The sequence below is a fragment of the Salmo salar genome, chromosome ssa17 (assembly GCF_905237065.1).
Source record: "Salmo salar chromosome ssa17, Ssal_v3.1, whole genome shotgun sequence".
NCBI classification, from domain to species: Eukaryota; Metazoa; Chordata; class Actinopteri; order Salmoniformes; family Salmonidae; genus Salmo; species Salmo salar.
The window spans coordinates 50,452,322-50,473,056 of NC_059458.1; the positions used below are offsets into that span (position 1 = coordinate 50,452,322).

A 20,735-nucleotide genomic window follows, 5' to 3' on the forward strand; every position below is an offset into this window, starting at 1 on the left:
AGAATGCAGAGAGAGAGAGAGAGAGAGATATGCAGAGAGAGAGAGAGAGAGATATGCAGAGAGAGAGAGAGAGAGATATGCAGAGAGAGAGAGAGAGATATGCAGAGAGAGAGAGAGAGAGATATGCAGAGAGAGAGAGAGAGAGATATGCAGAGAGAGAGAGAGAGAGAGAGAGAGAGAGAGAGAGAGAGAGAGAGAGAGAGAGAGAGAGAGATCCATTCCTATTATTATTGTTAAAGCCCTGGGTGCTTCAACTGGACTAGGCTCTGACAATGTATGACAAACCATGGTACTGTGCAGTGGTGATGGCACTGTGGAAGTTTAGAGAAGAAGGAAAGAAGGCGGAGGATGAGAAGAAGACTGATTGTTTACATGCTGCCTACATAACACCAGCAACCATTAAGGGAACATTGACGCAATAAAACAACTTGAAAGCAACATGAGCAGAACAGAAGGTTGGATTAATTCTGTTTCAAATGGACCGTGTTAATCCCTTTGTATATAACAACTGGTGTTAATACATTAACACTGAATGAGGGTCCCAATTCCACACACACATGCACACACATAACAGCTGTATGCTGCTTGAGAAGAGATGGGGGATGAAAAGTGACGAGAAAAGAACAGATGAGAAAGAACAGAAGAGAAGAAAATAAAAAGGGATTATGCACTGAACAAAAATATAAACGCAACAATTTCAAAGATTTGAAGTTCATATAAGGAAATCAGTCAATTGAAATAAATACATTAGGACCTCATCTATGGATTTCACATGACTGGGAATACAGATATGTATCTGTGGGTCACAGATACCTTAAAAAAAGGTAAGGGTATGGATCAGAACACCAGTCAGTATCTGGTGTGACCACCACTTGCCTCATGCAGTGCGACACATCTCCTTCTCATAGAGTTGATCAGGGTGTTGTTTGTGGCCTGTGGAATGTTGTCCCACTCCTCTTCAATGGCTGTACAAAGTTGCAGGATATTGTCTAGAACACGCTGTCGTTCATGTCGATCCAGAGCATCCCAAACATGCTCAATGGGTGACATATGTCTGGTGAGTATGCAGGCCATGGAAGAACTGGGGCATTTTCAGCTTCCAGGAATTGTTCATTTTTATGAAAATTGTTTGTACTTTACCCCCGTTTTTCTCTCTAATTTATGATTTTGTCTTATCGCTGCAACTCCCCAACGGGCTTGGGAGAGGTGGAGTCATGCGTACTCTGAAACATGACCCACCTAACCACGCTCCTTAACAACCGCCAGCTCAACCCAGAAGCCAGCCGTACCAATGTGTTGGAGGAAACACTTTTCAACTGGCGACTGGGGTTAGCCCGCAGGCATCCGGCCCGCCACAAGAAGTCGCTAAAGCGCAATGAGCCAAGTAAAGCCCCACCAGCCAAACCCTCCCCTAACCTGGACGTCGCTGGGCCAATTGTACAACAGATTGTAACGACTCTAGCAATTGTAACGACTCTAGCACTTCGATGCAGTGCCTTAGACCGCTGCGCCACTCGGGATGCCCTAGCTTCCGGGAATTGTGTACAGATCCTTGCGGCATAGGGATGTGCATTATTATGCTGAAACATGAGGTGATGGCGATGGATAAATGGCATGACAATGGGCCTCAGGATCTCATCACGTGCATTCAAATTTCCATCGCTAAAATGCAATTGTGTTCGTTGTCCGTAGCTTATGCCTGCCCATAACCCCACCATGGGGCACTTTGTTCACAAGGTTGACATCAGCAAATCCCTCGCCCACACAATGACATACACGTGGTCTAAGTTTGTGAGGCCGGTTGGACACACTGCAAAATTCTCTGAAACAACATTGGTGGCGGCTCACGATAGAGAAATTAACATTCAAGTGGACAGTCCTGCAGTCAGCATGCCAATTGCATGCTCCTCAAAACTTGAGACATCTGTGGCATTGTGTTGTGTGACAAAACTAAACATTTGACCTGTGTAATGATCATGCTGTTAAATCAGCTTCTTGATATGCCACACATGCCAGGTGGATGGATTATCTTGGCAAAGAAATGCTCACTAACAGGGATGTATACAAATTTGTGCTTAACATTTTTGAAAAATACGTGCATATGGAACATTTCTGGTATCTTTGATTTCCATGTTTCATTTATATTTTTGTTCAGTGCAGATTAAACCTACTAAAGTAACATGCCATATCTTAGCAAACAAGCCCAGACAGATGCAGAGACACAAGGGGGTGGAGCATGCAGCAGTTATTATAAAACATGAGCACTATAGTCCATTATCGTCCATTTAGGCTTCAAACAGCAAAAACATCACTTTCCACTTCATTTAGTCACACAAACATCGGTGCACACCACTCACCCGCCCTGGCCCATGCTGTCAAAAAAAACATAAAATGTTAAGAGTTAGGAAAGTGCTTTTTAATCTACAACACTCAGAAAGACCTAGTTTTGTGTATGCATTTTACATAAGCAGAGTAAAAAAGTAAACTCCTGCCTCCAACAAACTGGTCTCCAATTACACTGTTGACCTCCATCACACTCATACACAATAAACCACATCAATATACACTGAGTGTACAAAACATTAACAACACCTTCTTAATATTGAGTTGCCCCTACAAGGTGTCGAAAGCGTTCCACAGGAATGCTGGCCCATGTTGACTCCAATGCTCCCCACAGTTGTGTCAAGTTGTGGCTGGATGTCCTTTGGGAGGTGGCCCATTCTTGATACACATGGGACACTGCACCTGGCACATACTACCTGTTCAAAGGCTCGTAAATATTTTGTCTTGCCTATTCACTCTCTGAATGGCACACATACACAATCCATGTCTCAATTGTCTCATTCATTTAACATTTACACAAACTTCAAAGTGTTTCCTTTCAAATGGTATCAAGAAAATGCATATCCTTGCTTCAGGTCCTGAGCTGCAGGCAGTTAGACTTGAGTATGTCATTTTAGGCGAAAATTAAAAAAATGGGTCTGATCCTTAAGAGGTTTTAACCTATCTCCTCCCCTTCATCTACACTGATTGACGTAGATTTAACAAGTGACATCAATAAGGGATCGTAGCTTTCACCTGGATCCACCTAGTCAGTCTACATCATGGAAAGAGCAGGTGTTCTTAATGTTTTGTACACTCAGTGTACATACAGCACATATTACATGCATCCACAGACTCCATTCAGTGATGGTCACACCTCCATGTCACTGTGGCCAATGGCCATTGTGTTACATATAGTTAGGTGCATAATTATTGGCACCCTTGATAAAGATGAGCAAAAAACTGTATAAAATAAATAAATAAATAAATAAATAATACAAGCTACTGTATATTGTTAGCTAAAAAGTGGGATATTATTTTATACCAATACAATTGCTCAGATAAATAGATTTTGTGACGATAGCACCAATGCCAATTATCAAACTCCAGGTGGTGCTATGCAGTGGCGTGTCCAGAACATTTTGAATGGGCACAGACCCAGTTTAGGGGGGGCCATAGCATTTTGAACCTTAAATCAATTCAAGGTGGAATTTCTTCAATTTAATTATGATAGTTCAATGCCTTAAATGCTTCAGCTTTGGTTTGGCATATAAGGGTATTAGCATACAGCAGTATAATTCACTCGAAAGTGCCCTACAGAGAGCGAGTTCTACTATAACATTCGAGGGGGTCTCAATTTTTTTACTTTTTTTTTACAGGACCTCCTGTGTGTTTTTTTTAATGGGTTTTATAGTAAAATACATGTACTTTCACTTAAAAAATGTATTACCTTTTATTGTCTCATGAACACAGCCAGTCATGATTTTTTTTCATCTAACTGTCAAACAAATCACTTCAAAAAGTAGGTTAAGTAGGTTACCTGCACACATTCATCTACTCAAAAATAAGTCCAGCATCTGAACAGTGCACCCACCATTTCAATGGAAAGAGACATCTATTAAGTGTAATGGCATTCAGCCAACAAAATGGCGTGTATTTAGGATGCTAATAGAAGCCAGGCTTCCCCAAACATTTTTACATTGAAGGAAAATTATGATATACACGAATGAGAAATAATAGTAAGTTTGTTTATTTTTTCAATTTGCAAGAGGCTGAATTCATTTCACCAGAGAAAGCATCCGAGCGAGGAAAAAATAACAAACTTGTAGCTATAAATACGAATACAATTACGAGCCTAGTTGGTTTAGCTAAGGAAAAAGCCCAGAACCTTCGCGCTAGCCATGATAGGCTGAGATAATGGATGGGCTGGACATGCCGAGAGATGAGTTTGGATTGGTCTGCCATGCAGCACACTTCTATCTACAACATGAGCTGCTCAGTATGTGTAGACAGTCCATGCTACCGTGGCTTTTTTGAAAGATAAAACGTTAGCCATGGAGAACAAAAAAAGTGTTTCTACTGTTCTCAACAACATTGCTGCCCTGAATTTAGAAGGAACTATCGGCAAAGATCAGTGATAAGTTGTAGAAAAAAATGAAGTTGTGATGGACTACTTTCTGCACACGGTCAGTGTGAACCGCAGGGACTTGACACAACGGGCCAAACAAGCTGTAGCTAACTACAAACCAAACAGAAAAGACAGGCTGCCATGAAGCGTTCATCCATCTATACAGGTAAGAGTCTAGCTACATTTTCAGATATTATACTTTTTGGTCAGAAAGTTGTTTTCATTGCAAGTTAAAGCGTAATGTTCGCTAGCCAGCAAACGTTAGCTTGCTGGCTCACTAGCTAATATTACGTGTATGATCTGTGTAGTAATATTATTTTTATCTCAGAAAATGCTAGTTATAGCCTAATGTTAGCTAGCTAATATTGAACCAAATTCGTTAGCTTTAGCTACGTGCGGATTCATACTACAGCATTTCATGCATGGTGGCTAGCTATGACAATCCATTTGTACTGTTGCTATGAGTTGGGATTATGGTTCATTATTTATCTAGCTAGCTACATGTTTAAACAAAATATTCCACTTTGCCAGATAATTACATGACCCATCAAGTTAGCCAGGTGTGTCTGGGTGTCAGGTGGTGGGTGTAGCTGGTGCATGAAGTCAGGCGCAGGAGAGCAGAGATGAGTGAACAACGCACTTTACTTAATAAATGGCACAAAGTAAACATACCAATGTGCGAACAATAACGGTTGCCACAAAACACAGGTGAAAACAGCACCCAGAAAAAAACCAGCCGTAAACGTACCGACCTGAACAATAAACAATCACACACAAAGACATGGGGGAAACAGAGGGTTAAATACATGACCAGTAATTGGGAAATTAAAACCAGGTGTGTGGGAAACAAAGACAAAACCAATGGAAAATGAAAAGTGGATCGGCGATGGCTAGAAGACCGGCGACGTCGACCGCCGAGCGCCACCCGAACAAGGAGAGGAACCGACTTCGGCGTAAGTCGTGACACTGGGGGTGATTACGTTATGGCCATCTATTGTATTTCATGAAAACGTGTACACTTATCTACAGTGCATTCAGAAAGTATTCAGACCCCTTGACTTTTGCCACACTTTGTTACGTTACAGCCTTATTCTAAAATGGAGTAAATTATTTCCCCCCCCATCAATCTACACACAATACCCCATAATGACAAAGCAAAAACAGGTTTTTAGACACTTTTGCAAATGTATAAATGTTTTTAAAAAAAATGTATATGACATTTACATAAGTATTCAGACCCTTTGCTATGAGACTCGAAATTGAGCTCAGGTGCATCCCGCTTCCATTGATGATCCTTGAGCTGTTTCTACAACTTGATTGGAGTCCACCTGTGGTAAATTAAATTGAGTGGATATGATTTGTAAAGGCACACACCTGTCTATAAAGGGTCCCACAGTTGACAGTGGATGTCAGAGCAAAAACTAAGACATGAGGTTGAAGGAATTGTTCGTAGAGCTCCGAGACAGGATTGTGTCGAGGCACAGATCAGTTTTGGCACAAAAGGGCACTAAAAACATTTCTGCATGTCCCCAAAAACACAGCGGCCTCCATCATTCTTAAATGGAAGAAGTTTGGAACAACCAAGATTCTTCCTAGAGCTGGCTGCCCGGCCAAACTGAGCAATCAGGAGAGGTGACCAAGAAACCGATGGTCACTGACAGAGCTCCAGAGTTCCTCTGTGGAGATGGGAGAACCTTCCAGAAGGACAACCATCTCTGCAGCACTCCAGCAATTAGGCCGTGATTGGTAAAGTGGCCAGATGGAAGCCACTCCTCAGTAAAAGGCACGTGACAGCCCGCCTGGATTTTGCCAAAAGGCACCTATAAAAGACTCTCAGACCATGAGAAACAAGATTCTCTGGTCTGATGAAACCAAGATTGAACTCTTTGGCCTGAATGCCAAGTGTACGTCTGGAGGAAACCTGGCACCATCCCTACTGTGAAGCATGGTGGTGGCAACATCATAAGGATCGAGGGAATGATGAATGGAGCAAAGTACAGAGAGATCCTTGATGAAAACCTGCTCCAGAGTGCTCAGGACCTCAAACTGGGGCGAAGGTTCATCTTCCAACAGGACAACGACCTTAAGCACACAGCCAAGACAACGCAGGAGTGGCTTCGGGACAAGTCTCTGAATGTCCTTGAGTGGCCCAGCCAGAGCCCGGATCGGACATCTCTTGAGAGTCCTGAAAATAGCTGTGCAGCGATGCTCCCCATCCAACCTGACAGAGCTTGAGAAGATCTGCAGAGAATAAATGGGAGAACCTCCCCAAATACAGGTGTGCCATGCTTGTAGCATCATACCCAGGAAGCCTCGAGGCTGTAACCATTGCCAAAGGTGCTTCAACAAAGTACTGAGTAAAGGGTCTGAATACTTATGTAAATGTGATATGTTTTTTATTTTTAATATATTTCTAATAACCCCTTTTTGCTTTCTCATTATGGTGTAACCCCCCCCCCCCCCCCCCGATTTTAATCAATTTTAGAATAAGATTGTAACATAACAAAATGTGGAACTCTGCCTAGAAGGCCAGCATCCCGGAGTCGCCTCTTCACTGTTGACGTTGAGTCTGGTGTTTTGCGGGTACTATTTAATGAAGCTGCCAGTTGAGAACTTGTGAGGCGTCTGTTTTTCAAACTAGACACTAATGTACTTGTCCTCTTGCTCAGTTGTGCACCGGAGCCTCCCACTCCTCTTTCTATTCTGGTTAGAGCCAAACTCTCCTCTCCTCCTCTAACTGCCATTGACAATTGAAATGCTCAACGAAATACTGAGACCTCTGACTGTGTAAGCGTCAATGCACCACGTTATTCTGCTCCCCTACCTAGCCACCCCTTGTAGTACAATACTGAGCCATGACCTTTAGATATAACGTGCTGTCAAGAACAGGCCATAAGAGGACTGTAGTAGTGCTGCTGTCAAAATGGCCATTCTGTGTGTCTCATTTCTTCATAGACCTCGCTCACTCTCTCTCCCTCTCATTCTCTGTCTCTCTGATTCTCTGACTCTCTCCATCTCTCTAAACCTTTCCCTCTCTCCCTGTTTCACTGTTCGATCCATGCTCTGGAGAAGCTAGCCTGACTAGCCTTCCGCTGTGAGTCTTATGAAAGTCATAAAGTGTGTGTGTGTGGGTATTCCGCAACGCACCGCTGTACACACGCAGCCACCATCACCCATTCAGCCATGGACTAGAGGGCCGGAATGAACACAGACACACACAATTCACTCTCCTCACGTCCCCCTCCACCGGACTTTACATCTGCACACCTGTCAATCTCTCTCTCTCTCTCTCTCCCTCTCTCTCTCTCTCTCCTCTTTCTCGACATCTCTCTCTTTTCTATATGAATAAACAAGGAAATGCTGGAGTGAGAGGTTCTTTCACTCCGTCACTGCATTCACACTGTAGAGAGAGCATGCAGTGTCACTCACCCTCCTTTGATGTAGTCGAGGAAGGTGACCTCTATATCCACCAGGAATGAGAGCAGTGTTACCTGGAGACAATATTGATACAAGGATGGCACGGGCTTTACAATGAAGACAATGACTAAACCAAGCTCAAATCAATGTTTTAGTTCTCTGTTCTAGAAGCGAAAAACATAAACAAGATAAAAAGAACGAATGGACAGCGTCTGTTATGGCTTACCGTTCCAGAGTTGAGGTATTTTTTCTTTTTTCCTTTCTTCTTTGGATTTACAACCTGTAGACAAAACAGCAGCCTTGTTACACAATTCAAACATACACATGGATAGTCTGATTATAAAACAACAATACACAAAGATTAGTCTCTCTCCCTCTCTATGATGCAATCCTTGACTTGGAAGTGCAGCATACAGTGTTTTAATCTGAGCTGTAAGGTGTTAAATTAAACCTTGGAGCTCAGCAGGCCGTACAAACCCTCTGGAAGAAAACATCCGATAAGTCCTAAATGGCACTGTCATGTCTTGATTATCATTAATGTGCATGACTGTTATTTTATAAAATAATGACATACCACGTTCAATTATTACGCAATTAAATTAATCATATAACAATTAATCAAAGTAGCAATCTGGGGAACCACGGGAAAAGTTATTTAACGAGTTACTATCTCCTGACTAAAGTCTGATGTAATATATATTTATATCTTTAGTCACAGTCATTTCATTAATTCTTATTTACGTTCAGTCTCATTCTAAATGTCGCAAAATTCTTGGATATCTGCATGATACCTAGGATAAATGATGAATCAGCAATATACAAATTGGCTTAATTATTTATTTACTAACTAACTAAATAATCACACAGAGTTACATAAACACACATAGGACAGCTTACACATTGATTACTACACAATGACAAGTCCCTAGTGGACAAAAACGATATGACGGCTTGTTACACAAAATTACGGATTCCACTTCCATACATACAGCTGAAAAGTATGTTCATGGAAATGTGATTACTTTGCACATGAACGGCCGCTCATTCGAAAGAATTGCAAGGCACATACAGTTGAAGTCGGAAGTTTACATGCACTTTGGTTGGAGTCATTAAAACTAGTGTTTCAACCACTCCACAAATTTCTTGTTAACAAACTATAGTTTCGGCAAGTCGGTTAAGACATTACTTTGTGCATGACACAAGTAATTTTTCCAACAATTATTTACAGACAGATTATTTCACTTATATTCACTGTATCACAATTCCAGTGGGTCAGAAGTTTACATACACTAAGTTGACTGTGCCTTTAAACAGCTTGGAAAATGATGTCATGGCTTTAGAAGCTTCTGATCGGCTAATTGACATCATTTGAGTCAATTGGAGGTGTCCTTGTGGATGTATTTCAAGGCCTACCTTCAAACTCAGTGCCTCTTTGCTTATCATCATGGGAAAATCAAAAGAAATCAGCCAAGACCTCAGAAAAAAAAAGTGTAGACCTCCACAAGTCTGGTTCATCCTTGGGAGCAATTTCCAACCGCCAGAAGGTACCACGTTCATCTGTACAAACAATAGTACGCAAGTATCAACACCATGGGACCACGTCAGCCGTCATACCACTCAGGAAGGAGACGTGTTCTGTCTCCTCGAGATGAATGTACTTTTTTGCGAAAAGTGCGAATCAATTCAAGAACAGCAAAGGTCCTTGTGAAGATGCTGGAGGAAACAGGTACAAAAGTATCTACATTCACAGTAAAAAGAGTCCTACATCGACATAACCTGAAAGGCCGCTCAGCAAGGAAGAAGCCACTGCTCCAAAACCGCCATAAAAAAGCCAGACTACGGTTTGCAACTGCACATGAGGACAAAGATCGTACTTTGGAGAAATGTCCTCTGGTCTGATGAAACAAAAATAGAACTGATTGGCCATAACAATCATCGTTATGTTTGGAGGAAAAAGGGGGAGGCTTGCAAGCCAAAGAACACCATCCCAACCGTGAAGCACAGGGGGTGGCAGCATCATGTTGTGGGGGTGCTTTGCTGCAGGAGGGACTGGTGCACTTCACAAAGGAGGGAAAAATATGTGGATATATTGAAGCAACATCTCAAGACATCAGTCAGGATGTAAAGCCTGGTCGCAAATGGGTCTTCCAAATGGACAATGACCCCAAGCATACTTCCAAAGTTGTGGCAAAATGGCTTAAGTACAACAAAGTCAAGGTATTGGAGTGGCTATCACAAAGCCCTGACCTCAATCCTATAGAAAATGTGTGCGCAGAACTGAAAAAGCGTGTGCGAGCAAGGACGCCTACAAACCTGACTTAGTTACACCAGCTCTGTCAGGAGGAATGGGCCAAAATTCACCCAACTTATTGTGGGAAGCTTGTGGAAGGCTACCGAAACATTTGCCCCAAGTTAAACAATTTAAAGGCAATGCTACCAAATACTAATTGAGTGTATGAAAACTTCTGACCCACTGGGAATGTGATGAAAGAAATAAAAGCTGAAATAAATCCCTCTCTCTACTATTATTCTGACATTTCACATTCTTAAAATAAAGTGGTGATCCTAACTGACCTAAAACAGGGAATATTTACTTGGATTAAATGTCAAGAATTGTGAAAAACTGAGTTTAAATGTATTTGGCTAAGGTGCATGTAAACTTCTGACTTCAACTATATATATATATATATATATATATATATATATATATATATATATATATATATATATATATATATATATATATATATATGCAGCTCTGTAGAAGTATGTAGTCAGATGTCTCTCCTGTTTGCAGTTACTATTAACACATTGTTTTTCAATTAAAAAGCCTGACTTAATGCATCAACAGTCACAGTATTGTGGAAATTGTTTTTATGGCTTTATTTTTTATTAATATCAATGAGTATGTAAAACAAATAATTAAGTCGAGTTGTTATAGAATGAATTTACATTTATTTGAAGTAACTTTTGACAAAACTTAAATTCATATTGGGAACTCGACCCTGTGAATGCCATTTGACTGGTCAGTTCATTCAGCATCTTCATGAACGACATCACCACGCAGGTTACACAGGGCAGCACAGATTCAAAGTATTTTGTCCATTTTAGGTGAGAGGTTGATTGGCACTGTCTGAGATGTTTATAAACCGTTTGAGCCTTTGAATTACACGTTCCACATGAACCCTCACGTTAGCTATCCATCTTGTACATGTAGTGTCTTCCTCTGACAGCTGTGCTCCTCTGTTTGTGAAGGCTGGAATTGTTCATTTGACCTTCCTCTCGTGTAGCAGATCACGGATTGTGAAGCCCCGGTTAGCCTTGACCTTATCACTTGGACAGAGGTACTCCAGGAACCCAGAATCCAATGTTATATATTTGTCCATATGCAGAAGAGATGAATAAAACTAGACCACAAAGTGCAATGGCCACCAGATATTTGATAGTGTTCTGGGCGTGGTAATGGCTGAATGACTCTCCCCTTGAATCCCGATTCTTGCACTTATGTAAAGCAGTTTCTGAGCAGTCAGTAATGCAGGTTGTTCCTGGGTAGTAGTCCTTAAAAAATGTTGGCATTGTAGCACAGATGGTCTCCTTTGGCAGTCATGGAATGTAATCCCTCAAATTCTCTTCCATCATGTCAATCCAATAACTAATCACTCGACTGACAATACTCTGGGAAACACCAAACTTTTCTGCTAGGTCCTGCTGCAGCAAGCTTAGCTACAGCTTCATCAGTGTCATCAGGAGTTGGTCTGTCAGGTCTAACTGAAAGCTGCCTTTGTAGAGGGGTAGAAGACGTTCTGCCAGGGTAGAAAAGGCAGCAAGAGACAAGCCTGTATGCAGTCGACAGAGTGCTTTGATCCTAAGCAGGGTTTTGAGGAGAGGTGCTGCTGGGCACTGTGTCCCTGCCTCACAGGTAGTGGGCTTTACATGATCACCTGAGCTGTAGTTGTGATCACTTAGAGATGGGTCTTCCCATTGGGTTTGGGCATCCTTCTCTGAAGGCATATCCATTCCTTCTATCCGTGTTGGCCAATCCCCATTTTCAATTTTGGTGAACACTCGCGCCTGTTGTGTCATCTGTTAAGAAATCAGTACGGCTTGTTAAACAAGTCAATGGACAATAATAACAAAACACCATACTGCATGGACGCTCCTAATAATATTTAATAATCATAATAATTACCTCCATATAAAATGGGAATTTCTTATTGAGTTGTAGAGGAAATAAATGTGCTATTATGAGACACAAAATGAGAGCAGGCAAAGTGCTCAAGTGTTTGGCTTACCTGTCACTGATGACTGCCAGACCAACCCACAACACTTCTTCACGAGTGGCGCATCGTAGCCAAGCCATGGGGGTGCAGGTTGTATGAGGCTCCAAAGGTACGTTCAGATCGACGTAGAGGTTGGTGTTCAAAAACTTTGCTGCTCTAAAAACTTCCTCCTCTACATCCAATTTTTGTGACAGCCTCGTACTGAACATATAATGCTTGTCATGTTGATCGATTTTTGGATTTTTTGTGGTTCTGTCAGTGTAAAACCATCAAGCTGGTGTGTTTACGTACATATTCAATCTCACCCCATCCCAGTTTGCTGTCCCCACATGGTTCAAGATGGCCACCATTGTTCCTGTACCCAAGAAGGCAACGGAAACTGAACTAAATGACTATCGCCCAGTAGCACTCACTTCTGTCATCATGAAGTGCTTTGAGAGACTAGTCAAGGATCGTATCACCTCCACCTTACCTGTCACCCTAGACACACTTCAATTTGCGTACCGCCCCAATAGGTCCATAGACGATGCAATCACCATCACACTACACACTGCCCTATCCCATCTGGACAAGAGGAATACTTATGTATGAATGCTGTTCATTGACTACAGCTCAGCATTCAACACCATAGTACCGGCCAAGCTCATCATTAAGCTTGAGGCACAGGGTCTCAACCCCGCCCTGTGCAATTGGGCCCTGGACTTCTTGACAGGCCACTCCTAGGTGGTGAAGGTAGGAAACAACATCTCCAATTCGCTGATCCTCAACACTGGGGCCCCACAAGGGTGTGTGCTCAGCCACCTCCTGTACTCCCTGTTCACCCATGACTGCGTGGCCATGCACGCCTCCAACTCAATCATCAAGTTTGCAGACGACACAAGAGTAGTAGGCTTGATTACCAACAACGACGAGACAGCCTATAGGGAGGAGGTGAGGGCACTCGGAGTGTGGTGTCAGGAAAACAACCTCTCAATCAACTTCATCAAAACAAAGGAAATGATCGTGGACTTCAGGAAACAGCAGAGGGAGCAACCCCATCCACGGGAGAGCAGTGGAGAAGGTGGAATGTTAAGTTCCTCAGTGTACACATCACGGACAATCTGAAATGGTCCACCCACACAGACAGTGTGGTGAAGGCGCAACAGCGCCTCTTAAAACTCAGGAGGCTGAAGAAATTTGGTTTCAAATCAAATCAAAGTTTATTTGTCACGTGCGCCGAATACAACAGGTGTAGACCTTACAGTGAAATGCTTACTTACAGGCTCTAAACAATAGTGCAAAAAAAGGTATTAGGTGAACAATAGGTAAGTAAAGAAATAAAACTACAGTAAAAAGACAGGCTATATACATTAGCGAGGCTATAAAATTAGCGAGGCTACATCCAGACACCGGTTAGTCAGGTTTGTCACCTGAAACTAGATGTCGACCAATTAATCGGAATGGCCGATTAATTAGGGCCTATTTCAAGTTTTCATAACAATCGGAAATCGGTATTTTTGGACCCCGATTTGGCCGATTTTTAGACCTTTATTTAACTAGGCAAGTCAGTTAACCTCTCTAGGGTAGGGGGCAGTATTTGCACGGCTGGATAAAAAACGTACCCGATTTAATCTGGTTATTACTACTGCCCAGAAACTAGAATATGCATATAATTGTTTGATTTGGATAGAAAACACCCTAAAGTTTCTAAAACTGTTTGAATGGTGTCTGTGAGTATAACAGAACTCATATGGCAGGCAAAAACTTGAGAAGATTCCTTACAGGAAGTGCCCTCTCTGACCATTTCTTGGCCTTCTACACTCTCTTTATTGAAAACTGAGGATCTCTGCTGTAATGTGACACTTCCTACGGCTCCCATAGGCTCTCAGAAGGCGGCAGAAAGTTGAATGATGACTTTGCAGGCCATGGCTGAAAAACAGTAGCGCATTTGGTAAGTGGTCGATCAGAGAACAATGAGACTGGTGCGCACGTGCACGAGAAGAGTTCATTTTAGATTTTTAGTCTTTGAACGAAAACAGGGTTTCCCGGTCGGAATATTATCGCTTTTTTTACGAGAAAAATCGCATAAAAATGGATTTTAAACAGCGTTTGACATGCTTCGAAGTACGGTAATGGAATATTTCGATTTTTTTTGTCACGATACGCGCCCTTCGGATAGTGTCTTGAACGCACGAACAAAACAGAGGATATTTGAACATAACTATGGATTATTTTGAACCAAACCAACATTTGTTATTGAAGTAGAAGTCCTGGGAGTGCATTCTGACGAAGAACAGCAAAGGTAATCCAATTTTTCTTATAGTAAATCTGAGTTTGGTGAGTGCCAAACTTGGTGGGTGTCAAAATAGCTAGCCCGTGATGGCGCGCTATCTACTCAGAATATTGCAAAATGTGCTTTTGCCGAAAAGCTATTTTAAAATGGGACATAGCGATTGCATAAAGGAGTTCTGTATCTATAATTATTAAAATAATTATGTTTTTTGTGAACGTTTATCGTGAGTAATTTAGTAAATTCACCGGAAGTTTGCGGTGGGTATGCTAGTTCTGAACGTCACATGCTAATGTAAAAAGCTGGTTTTTGATATAAATATGAACTTGATTGAACAAAACATGCATGTATTGTATAACATAATGTCCTAGGAGTGTCATCTGATGAAGATCATCAAAGGTTAGTGCTGCATTTAGCTGTGGTTTGGTTTTATGTGACATTATATGCTAGCTTGAAAAATGGGTGTCTGATTATTTCTGGCTGGGTACTCTGCTGACATAATCTAATGTTTTTCTTTCGTTGTAAAGCCTTTTTGAAATCGGACAGTGTGGTTAGATTAACGAGAGTCTTGTCTTTAAAATGGTGTAAAATAGTCATATGTTTGAGAAATTGAAGTAATAGCATTTCTAAGGTATTTGAATATCGCGCCACGGGATTCCACTGGCTGTTGAGTAGGTGGGACGATTTCGTCCCACATACCCTAGAGAGGTTAAGAACACATTCTTATTTTCAATGACGGCCTAGGAACGGTGGGTTAACTGCCTTGTTCAGGGGCAGAACGACAGATTTTTACCATGTCAGCTCGGGGATTCAATCTTGCAACCTTACGGTTAACTAGTCCAACGCTCTAACCACCTGCTTTACATTGCACTCCACGAGGAGCCTGCCTGTTACGCGAATGCAGTAAGAAGCCAAGGTAAGTTGCTAGGTAGCATTAAACTTATCTTATAAAAACAATCAATCAATCATAATCACTTGTTAACTACACATGGTTGGTGATATTACTAGTTTATCTAGCCTGTCCTGCGTTGCATATAATCGCTTAGGTACACGTTGCACCAACCATAAACATCAATGCCTTTCTTAAAATCAATACACAAGTATATATTTTTCAACCTGCATATTTAGTTAATATTGCCTGCTAACATGAATTTCTTTTAACTAGGGAAAATGTGTCACTTCCCTTGCAACAGAGTCAGGGTATATGCAGCAGTTTGGGCCACCTGGCTCGTTGCGAACTGTGAAGACTTTCTTCCTAACAAAGACAGCCGACTTCACCAAACGGGGGATGATTTAACAAAAGCGCATTTGCAAAAAAGCACAATCGTTGCACGACTGTACCTAACCATAAACATCAATGCCTTTCTTAAAATCAATACACAGAAGTATATATTTTAAACCTGCATATTTAGCTAAAAGAAATCCAGGTTAGCAGGCAATATTAACCAGGTGAAATTGTGTCATTTTGCGTTCATTGCACGCAGAGTCAGGGTATATGCAACAGTTTGGGCCGCCTGGCTCGTTGCGAACTAATTTACCAGAATTTTACGTAATTATGACATAACATTGAAGGCTGTGCAATGTAACAGGAATATTTAGACTTAGGGATGCCACCCGTTAGATAAAATACGGAACGGTTCCGTATTTCACTGACAGGAAAAACGTTTTGTTTTCGAGATGATAGTTTCCCGGATTCGACCTTATTAATGACCAAAGGCTCATATTTCTGTGTGTTATGTTATAATTAAGTCTATGATTTGATAGAGCAGTCTGACTGAGCGATGGTAGGCAGCAGCAGGCTCATAAGCATTCATTCAAAACAGCACTTTCGTGTGTTTTGCCAGCAGCCCTTCGCAATGCATTGCGCTGTTTATGACTTCAAGCCTATCAACTCCCAAGATGAGGCTGGTGTAACCGATGTGAAATGGCTAGCTAGTTAGCCGGGTGTGCGCTAATAGCGTTTCAGACGTCACTCGCTCTGAGACTTGGGAGTAGTTTTTCCCCTTGCTCTACATGGGTAACGCTCCTTCGAGGGTGGCTGTTGTCGATGTGTTCCTGGTTCGAGCCCAGGTAAGAGCGAGGAGAGGGACGGAAGCTATACTGTTACACTGGCAACACTAAAGTGCCTATAAGAACATTCAATAGTCAAAGGTATATGAAATACAAATCGTATAGAGAGAAATAGTCCTATAATTCCTATAATAACTACAACCTAAAACTTAACTGGGAATATTGAAGACTCATGTTAAAAGGAACCACCAGCTTTCATATGTTCTCATGTTCTGAGCAAGGAACTTAAACGTTAGCTTTCTTACATGGCACATATTGCACTTTTACTTTCTTCTCCAACACTTTGTTTTTGCATTATTTAAACCAAATTGAACATTTCATTATTTATTTGAGGCTAAATTGTTTTTATTGATGTATTATATTAAGTTAAAATAAGTGTTCATTCAGTATTGTTGTAATTGTCATTATTACAAATAAATAATACTTTAAAAAAAATAGGCCGATTAATCGGTATCGGCTTTTTTTGGTCCTCCAAGAATCGGTATCGGCGTTGAAAAATCATAATCGGTCAACCTCTACCTAAAACCCTCACAAACTTTTACAGATGCACAATTGAGAGCATCCTGTCGGGCTCCATCACCGCCTGGTGCGGCAACTGCACAGCCCATAACCGCAGGGCTCTCCAGAGGGTGGTGTGGTCTGCACAACACATCACCGGGGGCAAACTACCTGCCCTCCTGGACACCTACAGCACCCGATGTCACAGAAAGGCCAAAAAGATCATCAAGGACAACAACCACCCGAGCCACTGCCTGCTCACCCCACTACCATCCAGAAGGCGAGGTCAGTACAGGTGCATCAAAGCTGGGACCGAGAGACTGAAAAATAGCTTCTTTCTCAAGGCCATCAGACTATTTAACAGCCATCACTAACACAGAGAGGCTGCTGCCTACATAGACTTGAAATCATTGGCAACTTTAATAAATAGATCACTAGTCACGTTAATAATGCCACTTTAATAATGTTTACATATCTTGCATTACTCATCTCATATGTATATACTGTATTTCATACCATCTTGCCTATGCCGCTCTGTCATTGCTCATCCATATATTTATATATTCTTATTCCATTCCTTTACTTAGATTTGTGTGTATTAGGTCGTTTTTGTGGAATTGTTAGATTACTTGTTAGATATTGCTGCACTGTCGAAACTAAAAGCACAAGCATTTCACTACACGAGCAATAACATCTGCTAACCATGTGTATGTGACCAATACAATTTGATTTGATTTAAAAGTGCCACTTTGCATGCGCTAGCGTCACGGGAATGTTGCCGGAAATAGAAACACAATTGCAACTAACTCGCCGTGATCACTGTAACATTCCAGAATAAGGCGAATAACGGAAGAGGGTGCTATTTGGGACGCAGCCCAATTTACACAGGATTTATAACCCTCTGCATCCTTGGTGGAGATTGGAGGGAATAAGTAAGGAAGGGCACATTTGCCTTTGAAGGGGAGGACCGGCTGTTTTATTGCATCTGGCTTGTAAAATAAAATGGATATTATCGCGTCCTCCATGGTTGTGCATGCACGCCCATAAAAAATACATAGACACAGACAGTGACACTTGGTTTTCCTTGTGTTGTGTTCAGTAACTGCTCTGGCAAGAGTAGATGTCACATCAAGTCAACAGATAGACAGAGAGGACCAGGGAGACAGGAGCTTCTCACAAGCGGCGTGTGTGTTTCACAAGTAAAGGAGAAGATGGTGATCGTTGCGCACGATGGACAACCATAAGTAGTGTGTGTGTACAACAGATCGGGCCCCATCCTGGGCATTGGGTGATGACTGTTAACAGATGGACAGATGGTTAAGGGAAGAAGGAACACATACGCAAACACACAGACAGCAGTGATGTGGAACCTCCTCTCCTAAATTGTACAATTTACAGTGGAGGAAAAAACGAACCAGAGAATATGTGAGGACCCAAGAGCTATGACTTGGGAAATGATAGATTCTCATGTCCCAGTGCCAGCATCTTGAATGACAACACACAATCACAGTGTGTCTGTGTGTCTTCCTTCTCTCATTAGACAAACACCAACTACTTAAAATAAGGGTTCCCCTGTGTGGTTCCCACTCAGAATATTGTTTGTTAATGAACAACTGTTCAGTCTTATCTTAGGAGACGGAGTGTGGAGGCTGGCCATCCATCAACATTTCCTCACTTTACGTCAAACTCCGTTAATTAAATTCCAGGAGAAATGCCATGAAGAATCGCTCCAGAGGGGATTTGCTAAATGTGCTTCTGTGTGGGTGAGTGACGTTAAGAGAATAGAGATAAATAATATCCCATTCCACCAAGCACACATACATATATAAATATGACGCATGCACACATACACACACACACACACACTTACCTCATACACATTAAACTGGGACTGGCCTCTGGATAGCTCTCTGTAGCTGGTACTGAACTCTCCTATGAAATCATGGCTTAGGACACAACGCACAAAACAATCATTAGTATAATCGTAGCATTTCAAATACACAACTCACAAATTATAAAGTCAATCCCTCTCAGATAGTCTAGTGCAGGGGTACGCGCAATGCCGTCGGGGGTACACCAAATAAAAATGTAATTCAATTATTTTGTTGTAAAGAAATAGATTATTATATATTTTGTTTTTGCTTCACATTTTCAAACACTACATTAATATTTTCCAACGGGGCTATACATTTGGGTGAGTTTTTTTTCCACTCGCCTGAGTAGCCTCGTTTCACTGCCAAAAATAAAATTAAACCATCTAGGTGTTCAGCGAAGTAACAACACATAGGTCAAATACAGGTAGCCTAGTCAAATAATTAACATCCAATCACCTTAACCGTTACTTTCTTGCAGGAAACCTTCACTCTTGCGCAGACATTTAGAAACAAAACATGACAATTTGAAAAATAAGCCACGGGAGTTTTTTGAGCGAGAACAAAGACGACTTTCGAGTAGTAAGACATGTATAAAAGCAACAGATACCATTAATAAGAAGGGGCTAAAAGTGTCTTATATGGTGAGCTACAGAGTGGCTAGGACAGGCAAGCCCCATACTATTGTGGAGGACTTAATTCTTCCTGCTGCCGCGGATACGGCTAGGACCAATGCTGGGGGAAAAGGCCCCAAAAAACTATAGAGACAATGCCTTCATCAAACAACACTGTTTCACGATGCATCAGTGACATGGCAGGAGACGTTTTGAAACAATTACTGCTTCGCATACAAGCCAGCTGGATGAGTTACAGCTGGATGAGTCAACAGAGGTGGCAGGCCTGGCACAGCTGCTGGTATATGTCCGTTACGTTTATGGGGGGTCAATTAAGAAAGGATATTTTTAAAGAACTGGACAGCTTTGTGACATCAAATGGACTTTGGTGGTCAAAATGTGTTGGTGTCTGTACTCATGGTGCAAAAGCCATGACAGGGAGACATAGTGGAGTGGTAACGCGCATGCAAGCAGTTGCTCCCGACACCACTTGGGTACACTACAGCATCCACTGAGAGGCTCTTGCTGCCAAGGGAATGCCTGACAGCTTGAAATATGTTTTGGACACTACAGTGAAAATGGTTAACTTTGTTAAAGCAAGGCATCTGAACTCTCGTGTATTTTCTGCATTATGCAATGATATGGGCAGCGAACATGTAAAGCTTTTACAACATACAGAAGTGCGCTGGTTATCAAAGGCCAAAGTATTGACACGTTTTTTAATTGAGAAACAAGCTTAAAGTTTTCTTTACTGACCATAAGTTTCACTTGTCTGACCAGTTAAATGAGGATGAGTTTCTCACACAGCTGGCCTATCTGGGTGATGTTTTTTCTCACCTGAATGATCTGAATCTAGGATTACAGGGACTCTCCACAACTATATTCAATGTACAGGACAAAATTGAGACTATGATTAAGAAGTTGGAGCTCTTCTCTGTCTGCATTAACAAGGACAACACACAGGTCTTCCCATCATTGTATAATTTTTTGTATGCTAATGAACTCAAGCTTACGGACAATGTCAAATGTGATATAGCAAAGCACCTGAGAGAGTTGGGTGTTCAATTACGCAGGTACTTTCCCGAAACGGATGACACAAACAACTGGGTTTGTTATCTCTTTCATTCCCTGCCTCCAGTCCACTTGCCGATATCTGAACAAGAGAGCCTCATCGAAATTGCAACAAGCGGTTCTGTGAAAATTTAATTTAAATCAGAAGCCACTGCCAGATTTCTGGATGAGGCTGCGATCAGAGTATCCTGCCTT

General features: G+C 41.7%; 1 protein-coding gene across 2 annotated transcripts in view; it reads right to left on the reverse strand.

The window, feature by feature from the left end:
* LOC106575987 (copine-8) overlaps positions 1-20,735 on the reverse strand; it is a 152,329-nt gene that overhangs the window by 27,063 nt on the left and 104,531 nt on the right. The window contains exons 11-14 of one of the 2 annotated variants that reach the window (XM_014152769.2): positions 18,855-18,930; positions 8,094-8,147; positions 7,880-7,941; positions 2,358-2,372 (exon numbers count right to left, since the gene is read on the reverse strand). In XM_014152769.2, the coding sequence (XP_014008244.1) occupies positions 2,358-2,372; positions 7,880-7,941; positions 8,094-8,147; positions 18,855-18,930 (207 nt within the window). The remainder of the gene's footprint in view (positions 1-2,357; positions 2,373-7,879; positions 7,942-8,093; positions 8,148-18,854; positions 18,931-20,735) is intronic. The other variant, XM_014152770.2, reaches the window with a different exon arrangement.